The sequence below is a fragment of the Telmatherina bonti genome, assembly GCF_933228915.1.
Source record: "Telmatherina bonti genome assembly, chromosome: 7".
Taxonomy (NCBI): Eukaryota; Metazoa; Chordata; class Actinopteri; order Atheriniformes; family Telmatherinidae; genus Telmatherina; species Telmatherina bonti.
The window spans coordinates 17,902,324-17,919,101 of NC_136625.1; the positions used below are offsets into that span (position 1 = coordinate 17,902,324).

Below are 16,778 nucleotides of genomic sequence, written 5' to 3' on the forward strand. Positions count from 1 at the left end.
CGTAATGATTTTCCATACATTTTCCAGATGCTGCAGATATACACTGGTGTTCTGTCTGACCAACTTCCTGCAGTTAAAAAGCATTTTAGCATGCAGAGATAAATGGGGTCCTTGCTAATGATTAAATTTTGTCAACCCGTAACTAAAAGGATTTCATTACCTGGAACAAACAAAAAAGTGCATTGTAAGTTTAATGCTGCTCTTACAACAGCAATAAACCTTCACGGGATGTTTTAAGCCATTCAAGCAGGGAGGTGAAAGAAAGGCACAATCATTAATAACATTTGCTTCAATTTGGGAGCTGACTGTCTTACAGGCTGATTCATTTGTTGTTTAATTGGGACCAATTTATTTCCCTTTTGTAGCCAATTCAGTTCTCTTAAAGAAGTATGTCACATAAATAAATATAGAAATATTTTAAAAGGTGAGGGTAAGGCTCACAGATAGCAGTTTTTTCTCAGGTGAAGTTGAAATTACAGAGGGGTGTTGGACCTTTCTCCCAGGGATGCATATTTTAATTTATATTAATGTAAGTAATGAAATATTTATCTGCATTTTAAAAAGAATAAAAGCATTTTAAAGTTTCCCTCTGCTTGTTCTCTGGATGAGTAGCCACCTGGAAGTAAATCAGCAGAAACTGTGTTCCAACACAAAGTTAATACTAATCCAGATACATTTCTGAACACCTACCAGCCAGTTAAATTAAAAAGTGATTTGCTTGTTATAAAAAAAAAACAGGTGTTTAATTATGATAGAATATGATAGTTTAAATTAAAAATGGCAAGTTTAACTTCTCATTATCTTGCCACAAATTAAATATAACCCTGTCCGCTCCCCTGACTAAGGATTTTGATCCAGTATGAGCTTAAATTTATAACTAAAGATATTCAGGTTACATTTAGACTTGCAATAGTCGAGTTGAAATCTTCTTCTGGGAGTGGAAACATCACCCTTTGTAATGAATCAGTTTTAAAAAGATGATCCAGCTAATAATTAGAGGCTTTTTAATTAATTATGCTTACTCACATTTCAAATTTAATAGCTGCCCCCCAAAAAATATATTTTTGTTTAAATAGATTTTAGTGGATAACTAAATAAAAAAAGACAGACATTGACAATGTAAACTCAAACTGTAGTAATGTTTGGGAAAATACATTTAATTGCATTTCAATTCAAAATAGTAGAAAAGAAATAGAAAATAGACCTGGCAAAGTCAAAGTGCCATTTTAAGTAGATACTTTAACACCTCCAGCTGTTCTCTAATTAAGAGCCTGAAACATGCAACAGCACTTTTAATCTTTTAAATGTTTTCATCAGTTTTTTCTTTTTTTTTTTTTCCATATTATGGGTAACACGTTACAAATTAAAAAGTAAAGCGTTACAATCGCTATATAACCTTCTTGGGCAGCAAAAAAAAGTAATGTATTATACTTAAAATATAAGAAATAAAATGATTTTTGTCTACTGTAGAAACACACTTTTCTGCATAAAAAAGTCATGATTGCCCGTGTGTAAAGTTCTGATCTGTTTAAGTCAGGGTTGCCCAAGTCCAGTCCAGATCTACTATCCTGCAATATTTAGATGCATCCGTTCTCCAAGACACCTGAAAGAAGTGGCTGAACTCCCTCATCAACGTCGTTCAGCTCTGCAGAGATCTGGTAATGCGCCATTCATTGGTTTAGTTGTGTTGGAGAAATGGACAGTAGATCTCATGGACCAATAAGATATGATAAGATAAGATAAGATTTTATAGGCCTCTGCAGGAGTACTTCACAATGTTACAGCAGCAGGTAAATATAAAGGCACACATATAGCACAACACAAACTAAATAAATATAAATATAAATTGTGCAAAAGAATGTCTGTAATCATAACAGAATAAAGTAATGTCAAACATGATGACATTTTTCTTTATACATAAAAAATAGTGTGTGCATGCACTGCCTGTGTGTGTCCTTGCCAGAGCATGTTTCCATAGAGATTGATACGAGTGACGTAACTCCTACTGTGTCCACTTCTAGACTTCATAAATTTCCTAATACTGACGCAAATTTCTTATCCTACTGATATTTTTTTATTTGACTTTACAGATCAGTAGAAGGTAACTCTACGGTGGCCGTTATATCAGCTGATCAGTCCGATTGATCAGCTGCTGTGTGAAACCACTGTGATGTCAGAAATCTGAAAACACTGATGTCTTACAAGATTATAGTTCATAACAAATATAATCTCCTTTAGTGCACTCAGTAAAAACCTCCTCCTAAGACTTGAGCAGGAAGTTAGATCTGAAGGGGTTGCAGTTCTTCTAGGAAAGCGCTGAAATATCTCACATTTGTGTGTTTTTTTGTTGTATTTACCCACAATCCCATATACTGAACCCAGAATGCCCTTTTATTTTGTAGTCCACTTCCTCTATTTGTTCTGCTAGAAACGGATTGAGACATCCGTTTGCAGGTGGACTGAGCCTGCCTCTTCGTTATAAATCATAATTTGTTTGCGCAACCACAACACCCCAAACAAAGCGGACTTTCCTAGCTAACAGACTTGAATACGAATCAAAAAGGCTGGTGTGAATGTGCCCCTAAGCTGCTACATGTTCCACCATGCTCACCATCTGGGTGCTTGCATTGTCTGTTTGGTGTTGAGAAGGTGTGACTTTTGTTTATTAAAAGCAGCTACCTCCTGTGGCAGAAAATGACTGAAAATAGTGAAAGTAGAGGAAAACATTAAGGATAAAGGGACAAAGGCTAAAACAAAGAACCAAGAAAATGAGTATGCAGTTCAGTGCTCCAGTCTTTCAGGGAAATGTTGCATTTCAGAGGCAAAAACAATGAGTGAGATATTTGCCACTAACCCTGAAGGCAGCCAGGATGATTCGAGTGACCTTCTCCTTGACAGACTCCTGCAGGATGTCAGACAGTGCTGGCACCACGTTGTAGCGTCTCAACTGCTCACAAAGCTGAGGACTGAAGGCCAGGAGCCATACGCAGAAGATCATCTGGTACTGGAGCTGGAAGCCACACTTGTTGCTCAGCACTGCTGTGATGCTTTTACAGGACACAAAAAATATTTATATGAAATCTAAAATGGACAAAACAAATGGTAGAAGGAAGCGTTGCATTTACATCTGCTATCTGTTTACTAAGATGAGCTCTCACAGCTGCGTTACCTTCAGCCTGCACCTCTATTATGTCTAATGAGGACAGAGAATAACACGTCCAGCCTTCAGATAATGGATGAGTTGGTGAGAATGCAGTACAGTTCGGACATTGTATGACCATGCAGTAACTCATACATTTGTAGAGACAGCTGTTAAGTGCAGGGATGAGGACTTTATAGATGTGCAATAATTATCTCCCAAATTATGCAGCCAGGCAGGTTTTACAATCCTGTTCTAAGAAAAAAAAAAAAAAAAGTACAGAGCCAAGTCAAAGATAATGGAAATTATTAATTTCATCTGCGTGTCATTTTGACAGAATCAAGAATTTTAAGCTGTCCTCTTTTCAGTCTCACACTTGTTTAACCATCCTCTCTATTTTAGAAATGAGACCACAGGATATTAGGTCTGAAACATAGTTTAAGATCTGAGCCTGTTTGTTCTTCATCTAAATGGTGAAAAAAAACTTAACATTTAGCTCAGACTGTCCATCTAAACCTTAAATCTTTTTATTCTAAATTTGAAGACAAGATTTATCTGTGTATCTATATTATGACAAGTAAATGCAGCAAAATCACAAGCCAGTGAGACATCGTAGAACAGCACAGCTGTATAGCAGGGCTGAGTGAGCTAGATTTAATTATTATGCCCATGTTTTAAATTCAGGATACACTGTTCCTTCATATTAATGTTTTGCCCCTGTAACAATCTCGCTCTTCTTTACAGTGTCACATGCTAAGTTCGTTTACAGCCAAAGTGAAAGAAAAAGACTTTATTTGACTAAGAGCAAATAAAAGTTGTCCTGTATGAGGGTTTTCCCCCTCCATATAGCTCAGGAATAGACAAGACCCTCTACCCTCATTTGCCACTCAGACAGTGGCGTCTGTCCTGCCAATCTGCTGCTTAGGTCTCTTTTAAACTCTTCTGCAAATGCCTCAATTGACAAAGGATGAAAAGTGCAGGTAACAAACGGGGCTGACAGTTGTCAGTGCAACATATTGTGTGTGATCAAAAACAGTGATAGTGTTAAATAATTACACTCAATATTGACCAAAATAACTGTGCTGATTACATGGTCCTATTCTACAGAGAAATTAAGTGAAACTAGAACATGCGTTATGTTTTATTCTGAGTCAGTAAACCTGTAATTATGATAATAGCTAAGTGCACAGCAGTCTAACACTGCCATCATCAACCAGATACTAATGTTTATATTTTATAATTATTAGTGAATATAATTTATTCTTTTACTTTGGTCGAGTAGCTTTTCATGTAAAAAATTTCTAGCAGCCCCGAAAATAATACTCTGGTTGTACAGAAGAAAGTCACGGGTTGAAAAATGAATAAGTTACATAAGGTGTAGTGTTGGTAATATTTTGAATTAGATGGATATATAAGTTTATTTTGTTCAAGAGTCATTTGGCAGACACTTTTATCCAAAGCAACTAACATGTGAGAAGTGATCAATTAACCATAGCAATTAACAGGCATGCTTTGTGGGGGGGAGGAAGCGGACGTACAGAGAAAGAACCCACGCATACACGGGGAGAACACGCAAACTAAACACAGAAACACAGTTTAAACCTCCTCCCAGCTCAAACCAGCGACCTGTGGCTGCTGTGCTAACCACTATGCCCCTATGCTGCCGCTTAAGGTCATAAACCAGGTACTGGAAAATAACTTAAAAACAGCATTCTTTGTTTTTCTAATTTTTTAATTTAAATGTCACTATTTGTGACAAAGGTGCCCCTCAATCTCCACAATACTTCCTGTGATGTTAGTGTATTCAATTAGAACCATTTGCCATCATTCATCTCCTAAACTTTTTTGAAAGAGTGAATATAAGCCAAAGAAGGAAAAAAAGATGTCTTCAATAAAAGAAATTAGAATTAAAAAGGTAACTTGTTCATTCCTTTCTGTATATGATGCATTTACATACATTACATATAACAAATGGAGGAAATAACTTGTAAAACATTGCATCATGCAACATTATGACTGGTAGAGTCAGTTACCCTCCTATTAGCAGATGAGCTAATTGGTCTTAATAGATGCAAATATTAAGCAAAGTTCAGAAAATGTCAAAGTCTAAATCCTAAGGTTGCAACTTAAAAGTAACACCTGGACGGATGAAAAAAAGGTTTAGAAGGAAAGCTGTACAACCAAATTATTCCGATTTATATGCCAATACTGTAAATATTAGGCTTAGTTTCTTTGTGAAGTAGACTTAAATTCTACCAGCGAGTCATAATTTTTACATTTTATGTTTGAACATGATGTAGCATATACTGTATGTGCAAAACCATGAGAAATACAGAACAAAAACTCAAAAAGAACAAACTCCTTGTGACCTTTAAAAGGTATAATTTGTCATATTTTTCTCAACAGTTCAGAAGTGCAGGGACCTTCAGGGAAGTAACTCATCACTCACCAGTTGACTCCATCAGCTTCCACCCAGGCAAACCTATATTCATTGACCCTCAGCATCAGCTGGAGGCATCCAGCCACACACTGGACATACTGGGAGCTCTGAAAAGGAAAACAAAATACTAAAAAGTGAAATACAAAAAGTGCAACACAGAAACATCAGATAGCTGATGAGCAGATAAGAGCATGAGGAAGAATATCTGTCCAAACCTTGCATTACGTTCACGTAGCAGACCTGAGGCAGTGCACATGCAGCCTGCACTACAATACATCAACACATGCTAGTTCACACACCAGATGTACAAATGTACAGCACAACAGCGGGAAAAGTGTCTCATCACACCTGAGCAGAATAATGTTAAGAAAGATTAGAGTGAAGGAAGCTGAGAGGAGAAAATTAATCTGTTAATTGAAATAGGCTGAGTCAAAGCAAAAGTCCAGCAAGAGTTTCAGGCAGCACTGAAGACAGAAGAGCAGACGAGCAGAGGTTACCTGGTTGAAAATGCAGGGGGAAAGGAGATGATAAGTTATTACACAGGTCTCACAAACATATTTCTGAGCACGCCTCTCAGAATAATTGTGCTATGCTTGACATAATATGGAATTAAAGATGGTAGGATGCTGCTGCTGTGCAAATGCTTGTTCAATTTTCTCTCGTTACACTAATGTTCAAGGAAAGCTCTTTGTCATGCGCTTTCAGCATTAGGGAAAATTGGCTTCCGGCATGCATTTTCACTTGTACACTTGAGCTCAACCAGTGGCAGCAAACACCATGCTGTCTAAATGGAGAATTATTTTTGAAACTCCTTCTGTCAATAAACTCGCGTCTCCAACCACCTGGTTATTAATAAAAAAAAAAAAAAATACTGCAGTGCATCAGTAGGATGGGAGAGAAAAAGGGAGGACAGAAGAGATGTGACAGTCCAGTGACTGCTGACAAATGCTAGCTTGCACGTACTCTGCTTTTTTTTTTTTTTCCTGGAGGTGCCAGAGTGAATGGAGAGGCACTTCACTCATACTCACTTCACTGGGGGAAATAGTTCCTGCTCCTGTGCCTGATTCTGGACCTGTACCATGTAGATTCTAACAAGAGATACACAAAAGAAACAGGTGCAACATTGTTCACAAGCCATTGCTTCCAGCTGAGTTATATTGGCCACAAATGCAGGGACAGAAAACGCTCACTGATTCCTTGCCTTGCTGTTGAGAAGAGAGGTTATCATCAAATGCAATTTCAAAATGCAGTTAAGGAAAGTAACTTGGGAAGCGTTTCAAAGAGATGGTGTTCTGAACTGAAGACATTGGTATATGTAAGACATTCTGGTGTGAAATCAAAAAGTGGAAAAGAATTGAAAAATAAATATTCAGCTGTTCCGTTGTCTAAATCTTTAGTGCATATATTTGCCAAGGCAAAGCCAGCACCTACTGAGAAGCTGTCATTAAACCATCTCAAGGTCTGACAAACCTGCTAAAACTTAATATAATGCATTGAATTACAATAATTCAGACAAGGTTTACACTGTCTGCCCAAACTATAATTGAGAATGAAGAAAAACTGACTGAAGGTAGAAATTAGACATAACTTTGGCTATTCAAATTATTAAATACTTGTGTACAATAAACATATGAATGCTTTATGAGGAAAAAGAGTCTAAAAGTTCAATGTCAGACAAATTAATTAACCATAATTTCAAAAAGAGAAAGCAAAGTAAACCCTTTACCTATAAATCTTAATACAACATGTATGCACAACCACATTAGTTTCCATTCATAATCCCAATGCATTGCACCTTTCACAAATACCACAAAATTGCTTCTTATTTACTATATCACCAGATGTTATGACCCTGCTGCATTTATTATAAGAAAATCATTATTTATATACATCACTGGAGTCATCTGAGTTAGCTTATCCATAATGTAAACAGTCACCATCCTTTACCATGTCAGACTAAACCACGACTGAAAGCCAAAACAGACAAACAAAATGAAAAAAAGTTGTTTTGGTTTCACATGAAGTTACATTCTACACAGCCTTGTGAGATGAAACCCTCTGAAAAGCTTTTTCTATTTAGAATCTCCATTTACATAAGGCATGAAAGTTTAGATTAATGTACCTGTGAACTGAGTTGACTTTTGATCCAGTTGAAGTAGTAGTTCAGATCACTCCCCTCCATCAGATCACGGCCCCAGGCAGCCAGCTTAGCAATGATCCTCGCCGCCTATTGTATGAAGGATGAGAATATTATTCCTTCTGTTTGTGTCTGACGACGGGAAACAATTACAGCAAGGCTCAGATGAAATGCACTAAAATCAGTTTCATGGTCCCATATATCCAATACTTTATTACTCTGGTTCTAGTGATAAACATGCCCAATACTTTCTATCAGAATTACAGTGACAGGTCATCCTTTTCTTGTCAACAATAGTTTATGTGTTACTACTTTGTTTGAGACTGATTCCCACAACAGGACAAGCTGGAAACGAGCTCTATCTTTACATGCACCAACCTACACAGAATAGCATTTTATGACTCATGAACACCATCTCAGATATAAATTTCAGGGAACCTTTTACACTAAAAAAAAGCTTAAAGTCTGGGAGGAAATAGTGAGAGCTTAACTTTAGAACAGCTAGTCAAGGAACACTTCCAAAACAGCTGCCTGAAAGCAACACCCATGTTTAGGCAGAACAATGACTGAGCTAAGAGTTCATGTCACATAAACAGTTCAGTATAGGGTAAATGCTCCCTGTGAAATAAAAAAAAATAATTCTCCAATTTCCTTCTTTCCAGGAGAGGATGTGTAAAATAAGTGAGGCTGTAATCCAAAAGCAACACTCAGTATGACTCTCAGATTGAGTTAAGTACTTTGTCACAGACTTGAGGTCCCATTATGCCCACCTACTGGATACCACCTGTCTGGTATTCTTAATTAGGCCATGTGTGCCCTGTCACAGAGCTAGATTTGTCGTTATGCGGTCACTCTTGAACTGCAGAGGATGGCAGAGAGAGGTCATTACATTAATTGCCCGTTTTTGAAGAAAAAGGGTAAGGATGTTTTGTGAGGAATTATTGATGCTTTGCGAAGATTAGAAATAGAAAGATCTGTTAAAAAAATTCATGGCAATGAAAAATCAAACACAAAAATATTATGTTAGATGAAAATGGGAGTTTTAAAAGTTTTATTATTCCTTTCAGCACAAAGTGTTTCCATTTAATTACTTTTTGTCCTTCCCTAAAAATTCCAAGTTTTGGTTCAACTAAGTAATTATGAATACTTTCTATCCAGACAACAGCCCACATACACAAATATAATGCCAACAAGGCTCTGCTTTTTCTTTGGTTGGTTGTTTTTGTTAGACTGTGTTTACTCAATTAGTATGGATCTAGTCAAATACTTTACTTGGTAGGGATGCTTATAGCTTAAGAACTGACCCAAAATACAATGAGAGGTTTTTGAATTCTCTGAATTTTAGGGAAAGGGCCTTCAGAACTTCCTTTGTTATTTTTTATAGCACTGTAAAACACTGGAACATCCTAGATAATAGAAAGGAGATAATTTTTCAACAACACCTTGTGGCCACAACTCTCAAACCGGTGGTCTGTTACGTCTGTCCAGTTGTATTGTAATTTGTCTTCATAAATATGAATAAAGTGAGTGAGTTTGAGCAGCTTATGATAACACACGTCACTTTTCTATTTTTTTTTTTTTTTTTTTAATTATTATTTTCCCAATTACGAACCTTGATAATAATAAAGTGCTTCAAATTATATGTCATTTTACTGATATGATACATACGGTAGTCTCCATTTGACATTATAAGAGTGCATTAAATAACAGAATTAGGTCTACAGCACTTTCAGTGCTGCAACATCTTTTTCTAAGTCTTGGTTTTCAAACAAAGTCAAAGGAAGAGCTGAAGAAAAGATAAGTTTATTAGTTTTAGTTTTTGACAAAACCAAATGTTTTTAATGTGAAATTAGCACTGTTTGCTCCAAGGAGTGTGAACAGGTCCCGTGATATACAGTATGTACACTGCACATGTATATAATATTGTATTTAGTGTTCTGGCTAACGCCAGTGTTAACTTTGACAGTGAAGCTATTAATGTTGTTGATGTCTTTGTCTATTTGAAATAAATCTGAGTTAATCAGTAAAGTTCTATCAGAAAGCTGTTGTCCAATGTGAATGGACTGAAAAAAAAAAAAAATACAAGCTATAACGTCCGTAACATCAATGACACCTTTTGGAAACTAATCAAACAACACACATAGCTAAATTATTAGTTCGACCTTGTCACATGTATCCTGTTGCCGATGATAACAAAAAAATCATGAACAAAGAGTCAGACAATCAACTGCTGCAACGCTGTTACAGCACATAATTATACAATGTTTGCTAAAGGATCTATTTAGGTTCATCCTGCGGCAGAGAAACTGAAGCACAACTTTTTTTTTTCTGGTATGCTACATCACAAAACAGCAGCATTTTGCTTCACAGCACTGAGTCACACACAAGCAACTGGACACCAAGAAACTGGCTGTTATGAATGTAGACTTCATCACAGAAACACTGGGGAACATCACTGGAGAAAGCAAGGACAAGAAAAAAAAAAGAAACACAGCAAGAGATAAGTCCACATCAGGTCAACTTTACTAGCCAGACAGAGGTCAGAGTAGAAGTAGGATGCAGGGTGAATATTGACTTAGTAATAGTTAGGGAGAACCTCACTGAGAAAATCTGCCAAAGTTCAGTAGTGCAGCTCAATTACTTTATCAAAACTGCATATGCTGTTGATAAATAAAATATTTATCTAGCTATTACGCTGATATTCAATATTTTATTCAGCAAATGTTATCTCAAAGTTACTCATTGCATGTTCACTCTCAGACAGTTTGGGAGGAGGCAGTGGACGGTGTAAGTCAATGCTACAATACATGTTTAAATGACATTACAATTTCACTTGCAAAAAGATTAAAGAAAAAAATAAGTGCAATTTTATTCACTTCATCTGGCGATTACTCAAACAAGAGACGCACCTGAGCAATTTGCAGTTAATACACATTCAATTAAATAAAACTAAGTGCTTGTCACAGTCACAATTCACAAATCAACTGTATGCAGATGCAATTTCAGAGCGATCAGTGGTGGTGAGTTGATGGGTTATTTGCAGTTTTCTGTGCTATGCGTGCGTATTCACCAAGTGTATTCTACTCTGACAATGTATGTCAAATAGAAAGAACACCTGTTGTTGTTCCTAACGTTTGCGAACACATTTTTCCTGAAGAGTACAAAGAAAAATATGAACATAATATGAAAAATAAGTTGGATAGATTTTGGATTTATTCATGGTTTGACATAAATAAAAGACAGTGGAAATAAGTTTGTTTAGTTTGTTGAACAAATTGATTCTGAGTGAGGTTAAAAGTACGAAGTAGCAGTGCAGTGAGAAAAGAAAAAAAGAAAAAAAAAAAGGGAAAATAGATACACTGACAATAATCTAATAAATAATCTAATTAAAGCACCCAGAATAGTAATCACATTGTAAAGTACCTAAAATAGCACGCCTCTCATATAAGGCTGGGCCATTAATTGGATTTTAATCTCAATTACGACCTGGGTTTTCAACAATCATAAAAATAAAAGGGTGCAATTTTTTTTTTTTCTCTTTGCAGTTTACTCTTGTTCTGGTTTTAGTTGCCAATCGAGTGTCACTGGCATTACAGCGCTGTGCTGTAAACTCCAACCACAGCCGCTTTGGTTTTATTCAGCCACTGTGTCTAACTTGGCGACTTTCTTTCAAAATCTGACAACTTTCAAAACCCTCTTGGCAACTTTTTTTTGTTGAAAGCAACTAGCGACAAATCTAGCGACTTTTACTGGAGTTATTGGAGACTTAACCTCAAACTCAATCTGTTGGTTTCCTTATATAGGCTATTATGAATTGGCTTTCATTATATTTTCTTCTCTGTCTGTAAAGCGTTTTGAGATGGCATTGCCGTGATTTGACGCTATATAAATAAAGTTAAATTGAATTGAATTGAACTTTTCTGGTGTTTTGGCGACTGACTTGAAGGTACATATTGTTCTGCAGTTACTGTCCGGAATGAGCAGCTGGAGCCTCTCCCCGTCCTTAAACACTCACAGGCAGCCAGTCGGCTCCGGCTGCAGGTGCAATTAATGAAGAAAAATTGTAGGTTGTGGAAGTTCACCACAACATAGTTTATACTTATCTATTCAGTTTCCAACAGTATTTGCACTTTGTCAAGACAAAGCTTCATGTTATTTGTTTGTTTTCTAAACTTTGTGGAATCCTAAAGACATTGTTTAAAAGCCACTGTTTAATGTTAAATATATTCATGTCGTTAAAGACAATGGATAATTGTGTTAAATAATTGAGATCTCAATTTCAGTCAAAATAATTGTGATCATAATTTTTACCGTATTGGAGCAGCCCTACTCTCATATGTGGAAATGTAAAGTTAGGAGGATCTCTGTCAAAGCATAAATGCCTGGATTCCCAGCAGCCCATTTTCCACATCAATGTGCTTTTACAATTCTTCCTTCTTCCAGTTGTGTATCCTACCTTTGTTTTGTTTTTTTACAGATAAAACCAAAACAAAAACTAGAAACAGAATAAATGTTAAGGCAAGATGTGTTTTAGTTTATAGAGTTGTTTGTGTAGTGGATTAGGAACAGAAATGAAAGAATGTCAAACAAGTTGTGGTATGCATATTAAGTGTTATATATATGTGTTTTATATGTATTTGATGTTTATCATAGTATGAACTAAAACTAATGGGAGTAGACTAAAAGACTCATTTAAAAAAAAAAGTTCAGTTAAATAAGGCTTCAGCCTACATAGTTTTGGTCCAATTGTTTTTCTTTTCTTTTGTTTTTTTCTTTTTTTATTTATTTATTCTGAGTGAAAATTGTTAACAGTGACTGAAATAAGCAATAAACAAAGCTAAAAACAGGAATACATTGCATTTGCATCTCTTCATCAATGTATAAAACCTGTTACATTAGGTCAGGTACAAACGATCAGTATAGGTACTCAGACCGATCTGCACTGCACCACACGCTGACATTTTTCCATCCCAACCAGCGTTAATGTTTTCCGCCATTTGCGTGACACAAACTCTTCTACAGAACTGAAACAAACGGACAGCTGTCTCTCCCTCCGAGCACTTTCTTAGAGGCCTTGTTGCCAGATCACGAGCTAGAAGTTTTATTAACCCTGGCAGGCCAGGGTTAAGCACCACTCAGATCTTCAGATGTATTACGACGTCCTGCTTTAAACAACAAATCCAATAACTAACATGTATCCCACCCCTTAACGGATGCCACTGTAATGAGAACAAGGGTATTTACTTTAGCTTCCAAGTTTTATTGTTGTGGCTGTTGTGTGTTTCAGCAACATAAATCCAGCATCCCTAATGATTGACATGCTCCAGCAAGGCCGTAACCTGGCTTTTAATCAACCTCTCCAAGATCAAATTTATTACTCACCATGTGGACGGTAAAGAGGTCCTGACGATTCAGCATTGGGAGGAAGTAGGACCAGGCGGTGTTTTTTGTCTTTTTGGCGTAGTCAAAGAAGATGGTCACTCTCTGATGGTTCTCCTAGTTGATACAGTTGAATGTACACTTGAATATTACACTAACTACATGAAATATGATTAAATTTTATTTTAAAAAATAATAACAGTTTGATCCTCGCAAGCCAAGATGTAAAATAAATCATGAGAAAGTCTGACATCTCCAGGATTAAAGGTGCAGTCAAGTAATAACTCTTCTAATGACTATAATTCATCAAAAATGTGAAGTGTTGATGATGGTGATATTTTTCCTCGATTTTGTGTCAAAGTCTGTTAAAATTCTTGATTTCCAAGAAATTCAGTTTTTCTTAAAAGTGAATGCAGCATTAAACTAAAAATCCTTTAATTGATGCAGATGCCACAGCATTTACTTAAAATAACATTTTAAGTTTGCTTTGCATTTTGTTGCATAATTCCATAATTGGTTGACTTTTTTTTTTTTGTTCATCCTAAATTTATTTTTAAAAAGCCTAAACTTAATGTCATTAAACATATTACAATAATGTAAAATGAAGGCAAAAATCTTCCTTCTTTATTTATACAAGCAAAGTGTAATTATGCAAAGCTGTACCTTCAAACAATAACCTAAAACTTAGAAGCATTTTAGGGTATTGTTAGAAGGTACAGCTTTGCATAATAACCTAAAACTTAGAAGTGTTTAAAATCCACATTGGAGATGTGGATTGGAACACATTGGAGAAAGTGAGTGTGCCCATGACCAGTGGTTGTGTCTTTGTACCTGCAGAGTATCATCGATCAGAGTCAGGATGTACTGGACGGTCTGCTCCTTGGAGATGTGAGCCATCAGGTTCAGAAATGTCTTTGCACACTAAGCAAAAAAATAAATAAATAAATTATATATATATATAAATATATATATATATATATATATATATATATAAATATATATATATATATATATATATATATATATATATATATATATATATATATATATAAATATATATATATATATATATATATATATAAATATATATATCTCCATAATTGTTTACCAAACACAATTAACTTTTTTTCTTTTTTACACAAGCTCAAGTTAGCAAAATGGCAGCTGAAGTGTCTCAAGTCTGAAGTGAACAGTGAGTGAGCACACCATAGGAAAAAAATGCATTAACACATAACAGGCTGCACTGGACTGAACATGTTAACACTGGGTTCAAATAGAATATTTAATATTAGCCAGGTCCAAAGTAGTTTTTAAAAAGCATGAAAGTTTATTTAATTGTTTCAATTCAGGTGTTTCATTCCATCTTTCTATTGTATGTGTTGTTAAAGAAATGTGAAGTCTGTCATGACACACATACAATGTGGCTTGCCTCCAAGTGCGATTACAGTATCAGGCAGCAGGAAACTCTTCTGAATGTATGAAAGTTATTGGTCTCAAATTGTCAAGAATCATTCAGACCAAACTATAACCCTAACAAGAGTTTTTTGGGATGTGCCAGAAAACACATTATGAATGTTTGACACCAGCATTAGTAGAAGGTCTGTGGGGAAAATGAATTCACTGAAACTGCTCCACAGGTCCGTTGGAGAGATGCCATTGCAAATTAATTATGAAAACTTAGGGTGAGCCAAAAAAAAACTAATTTCTTTCATAATGGGATTATACACTATATATCTAACTTTGTATGCATATTGCGTATTTAGTCACATCACAGTGACTCACCCAAAATTTACTATAGGAAACTGCCAATATTATTTGCTATAATGATATTATTTGATAAACAAATAAAACTTTATTTATAAAGTGATTTTCATACAATAAAAACAGCACAAAAAGTGCTTCACACATTTAAAAGCAGCCCAACCCCTTCTCCAACTCTCCACCCTTGCACATGCACACACACAAATATAGATACATTTACTCACACAGATAATGTGTAAAAACCTGTGGCTGAATACAGAGGAGCCAGGTTAGGAAACCCCATCTCAGGAGGCCATCTGCACTGGTTGCTGCTCATGGCCCAAGGCCAGTATGCATCCACACAGGGTGGTCCCCTTTGCAACAGGCCAATGAGGGGCTCACAGCAGCACAGCACTGCAGCAAGCCCCCCACCAGGCCTAGCCAATTCCCACCATGACACAGAGACATCCCAGCCAGAGCCAATGGCAGCCCCAGCACACAAGGCCAAATGAGGAAATATGAAGGAGATTTGAATTTAAAACAAAAAAAATAGGCTCCAGCATCCCTGCGACTCTTAATCAGACTAAGCGGTTAGGATAATGAATGAAAGAAACTAGTTAAAGTCCAAATTAAATAGATGGTTCCTGAGCTGGCTTTTACAAATATGAACATCCTCTGTGGCCCTCAGGTCATCCAGCAGGCTATTCTACAGACAGGGGAAATAGTGCTGGAAAGATGCCTAACCGTAGGTTGATGTTCTAGCTTTGGTGATTATAAAAGGCCAGTGTCAGAGGTTCTCATAATCCATGAGGGGTCATTTGCTAAAAGTAATTCTAAATGGTAAGAAGGTCCAGGGCTTCGAAGACATTTAAAACCAATAAAAAAAAGACCTTAAAGTCAATCCTAAAACACAGGGAACCAATGCAGTGATTCTAAAACCAGTGTCTGCCTATTGGTCTCAGTCAGCATATGCACAGCTGAGCTCTGTAGGATTTATGAACCTTTTTTTTGGAAAGACCACAAAGTAGGAAATTACAGCGGTCAATATGACTGGAAATGAAAAAATATAAGAGAGCCTCTGTGTCAGCACAGGAAAGAAAGGGATGGACTCTAAGATCAGAGTGAAAGATGATGTCCAGATTCTTCACCTGATTTGATGAATTAAAAGATGGTGTTTGCAGTTATGATAGAGCTTTTTCTCCCTGAGCCTTAGGACTAATAATTAAAACATCAGTCTTGTTCGGGTTGAGCTGGAGGAAGTTTTATGCCATTCAAGATTTAAGATATCTGTTAAAACTGTTCTAAAATTTTCTAATCTGTTTTTACATGATAAATTAGGTATTATTATTGCAAGTTCCCTCTTTACAAAGTATTTTTCATTTAATTTCTTTTCAAGTAAATAACCTATGGCCCTGCATGTGAATAGTTAGGTAAAATGATAGTTCATTTATACCAATATGCATAGAAAAAATGCAAAGACAATACAAGGAAGACTCACCTGATGTCCCTCTTTGTTTAAAATAGCTTGTTTCTCCTCAGAGTTGGCTACCTCAAACTTCTTGATGAACTCACAGTCCTCTGCAGAGATCATCTGACTCCTACAAGAAAATAAATTAGGATGGAGACATTTTAAAAAGAAATTACTGTGATGTGTGCACTTCCCTTGAAAACGATGTTCAAGCAAGATTGATTACTATTGGTTTAAAAGTACTTAGGCTAATACTCACAGATAAATCAAAAGTCTTGTCTTTACTGTTGAGATAAACTAACACCACACAATCAGGCCATTAGTACACTGACTGTAGCTTCGCTTTGTCACTAACGTACTGCCTCAAATTGCAAATGCCAACGTGAGCCATACTGACAGTTGACCTGAGCATATCACAGATTCTTGCCATGACACAAACACCCAATTATTTCAGGGTAAATATTAAAGTTATAGA

The 16,778-nt window shown here is 36.1% G+C and overlaps 1 protein-coding gene across 1 annotated transcript in view; it reads right to left on the minus strand.

Moving 5' to 3' along the window:
- atp6v1h (ATPase H+ transporting V1 subunit H) overlaps positions 1-16,778 on the minus strand; it is a 30,506-nt gene that overhangs the window by 11,942 nt on the left and 1,786 nt on the right. The window contains exons 3-9 of the mRNA XM_079243204.1: positions 16,334-16,433; positions 13,927-14,016; positions 13,099-13,212; positions 7,702-7,806; positions 6,608-6,667; positions 5,589-5,686; positions 2,855-3,047 (exon numbers count right to left, since the gene is read on the minus strand). Of these exons, the coding sequence (XP_079099330.1) occupies positions 2,855-3,047; positions 5,589-5,686; positions 6,608-6,667; positions 7,702-7,806; positions 13,099-13,212; positions 13,927-14,016; positions 16,334-16,433 (760 nt within the window). The remainder of the gene's footprint in view (positions 1-2,854; positions 3,048-5,588; positions 5,687-6,607; positions 6,668-7,701; positions 7,807-13,098; positions 13,213-13,926; positions 14,017-16,333; positions 16,434-16,778) is intronic.